The 2826-nt window shown below is 42.5% G+C and overlaps 1 protein-coding gene across 1 annotated transcript in view; it reads right to left on the reverse strand.

Annotated features, from left to right (window-relative positions):
* Positions 1-2826, reverse strand: part of gspt1 (G1 to S phase transition 1) — a gene marked incomplete in the record, with an annotated part of 19978 nt that overhangs the window by 5162 nt on the left and 11990 nt on the right. The window contains 4 exon segments of the mRNA XM_014028313.1: positions 805-973; positions 1116-1205; positions 1995-2168; positions 2398-2478. Coding sequence (XP_013883767.1) covers positions 805-973; positions 1116-1205; positions 1995-2168; positions 2398-2478 — 514 coding nt within the window.

Below are 2826 nucleotides of genomic sequence, written 5' to 3' on the forward strand. Positions count from 1 at the left end.
TGACCCAGTAACCCGTTCTGAAGCAGCCCCCTCCTCCTCCCGTCTCCCTGCAGAACTGCAGCTCGATCGCATCTTTTTTTATTTTTTTTCCGTCGTCCTGAACTTTTTGCTGCTCAACAAATAACTTTGGGCCTCAGTCAGAAAAAACTAGAGTTTTATGCTTTTGTCCAGAGAGGAGGACGAAACGGTGGATTTATGTCTCCCCCCGCACGCATTTCCTCCTCGCGACGCGGCGTGCATCAAATCAAACGTCTTTTAAAAAGAATAAATGTAGCAGATACTTTTTACCATATCTTAAGATCGACTTGGCCTAACAACAAGATTTGAAAACTGGTTTAAAGTTCGTAGTCTCTGCTTTTTACTCGAGAGTCAGAGAGGGCGGATCTTTACAGGTAGAGTTTTTTCTTTCTTCCTAAACTTTATTTAGGTCAGCCAGCATTGACAACGCTCTGTGGGTGATGTAATCAGCTCCGCAACACAACGAATCGATAATAAAATTCGTTGTTGCAGCCCTAAAATAAACAAATTAAATTAAAATTTTACTCTGGGAGAAACAAATATTTATTGTTTTAATTTCCTGAGAACTGATTGGCTGATAAGTTGTTGATTTTTACATGTTCCATTATCTCAGAATGTAGGTTTTCAGTTTACGTTCTGGAAAGAAAACTAGTTTTGTGACACTGAAAACCTGGAGTTGAGCCTGGTGCTTCACTCAGTCACTGGTCAACTGATTCCAGATGAGGCCCCAATAACAAAGCAGCCCCCACTCGGCCCTGATGAATAAAGGGTTAYGTGTGTCCTTACCCTCGTCTCTCAGTGTGAATCGGCCCATCTGCGGGAAATCTTTGAAGGTCTCTAAGCAGATGGTTCCTGCTGCCCGGAGCCTGGCAATGCACACCTGGTCCTGTTTGACAAAGCGAGGCCGCGTTTTGCTTTTGTCTCCTGTCTTCTTGTCAACCAGACAGATTAATGCCTGAAGTCAGAATATGAAGAGGTTCAATACAGGCCAGCAAATAAAACTAAAAAAATTTAATTCAGTTTGAATCAAAGCCGCAGCTGTACGGAAGGCTGAACTTTTGCTGCCTTGCCTTTTGGTAGCAGCAGAACAAACTTACAGTGATCTGCACTTCTTCAATGCAGGTGTGGATGTGGAGGACTGCATTGTAGCCAGGACAAATGATTGATTTGTGCTCTATGATGACAATCTGACAAAGAAAATTATAAAAATGAAATAACATCACTTTACAAGAAAATAAAAAAGCATCCACAACTTAGCTAAAGACTATGGTTGTGTCTCAATTCATGGGCTGGGTCCTCATGAGTGCGCATTTGTCGGCCGCACGTCACTGTCCCGCGTGGAGGACCGTCCCCGAGGCTCCTCATCATGCGGCCGACAATCTCTTGAAATCCGAAGATGCATCCATGTATCCTCACCGGCCGAGGATATCCCAGGATTCAATGCACGGGCAGCAAAATAAACAGAGATACGAAGACGGTGGAGTTTATTATTTTTTTTAAAGAGTCAGCGTAGGACAGAAGAATTTGTTTTTAAAAGTAAGTTTAGCAACTTAGCTGATGAAACTCATGCTGCAATAAGATGTTAAATAAAAAAAATGCAACTACAGGTACTGATACTGGAGCTAAACCCAAATTATGAATTCTTTTAAAAACTTATTTACAAGTACCGTTTTAACTGTGAAGTTATTCTCCCAGTAAAAAGACGGGTAAATACTTGTCACAACGTATTTTAAGTCCGACGGTAACCGGGGAGCGCGTGGTCATGCAAACTTARGTAAAGCCGACATCAGGCGAAGACTAGACCGTCTCGTTTCACAACAGTTTTGAGCAGCCTACCCGGCCCAGGGAGGATGTGGCCCAGCTGGGCTACGTGCTCATGAGGACCCAGCCCATGAARTGAGACAGTCTYTAAATGTCACGTAACCCTTTATATGCATGACCAGGTGTTAAATTAAACAAATCTTTTTTTTTTAAACCTGTGCATCAAAGGTGCGCCCAGAGTGGCAAAGGTTGTCCGGGCTGCAGAGGATGAAACCGGGGAGGATCTCCTCTTCTTCTATTCCCTTCAGTCTCAGCTTRAGGTTCTCCCCGGGGCTCGCATCATCCGTCTCCACATCATCGCTGAGCAGGCTCAATACTTCTACGGTGTGCTGCCACGCACAGAAATACAAGGAAATGTTGTAAACAAACGTTGTAAACCCCTCTGTACAGAAACAGGATATYCTGCATGAGGCTCTTTGGAACCAAAATCAAATAGTCACAGTTTTAAGATCTTTTTTTTTCACACAGAAGCAGTAAACAAGAGACCTGTTCACTTCAAATTACTTAATAAAGTTTTTTTTCTTATGAGAAATCGAGCTGAGTCAGGGGAGCGCTCACCCTGTTTGGCATCATGACCAGTTGCTGAGCTTTACTGATAGAGCCAGACTCCAGTTTTCCAAGGATCACTGTGCCCATATCCTGCAAACACACAGGGAGAAACAGAGGACAACTGCTATAAATGTGTTACTTTTATTTTACATCTTATTCTGGACATAAAAACATGATTTTATAATTTAAAAGTATTTAGCAAAATTAAACTTGTTTCATCCACAACTTTTGTGGCACCATTAAACCAGACAGTATCCAACTATAGTCAGGTTATTAAAAACAGCAGTTATGGTTATGGTGAGTGGGGATGAATATAAAATCCATATGAGTGGAGGCCTCCTAAGTGGGCCCATTGCTCTCCCCAAAAAGACACTGGTCTTCATTCAAACCTTCTCGTCCCTTGTATGAAGGACACAATGTTAGAAACACTCAGTGTTC

The sequence above is a fragment of the Austrofundulus limnaeus genome, unplaced genomic scaffold (assembly GCF_001266775.1).
Source record: "Austrofundulus limnaeus strain Quisiro unplaced genomic scaffold, Austrofundulus_limnaeus-1.0 Scaffold5, whole genome shotgun sequence".
In the NCBI taxonomy this organism is placed as follows: Eukaryota; Metazoa; Chordata; class Actinopteri; order Cyprinodontiformes; family Rivulidae; genus Austrofundulus; species Austrofundulus limnaeus.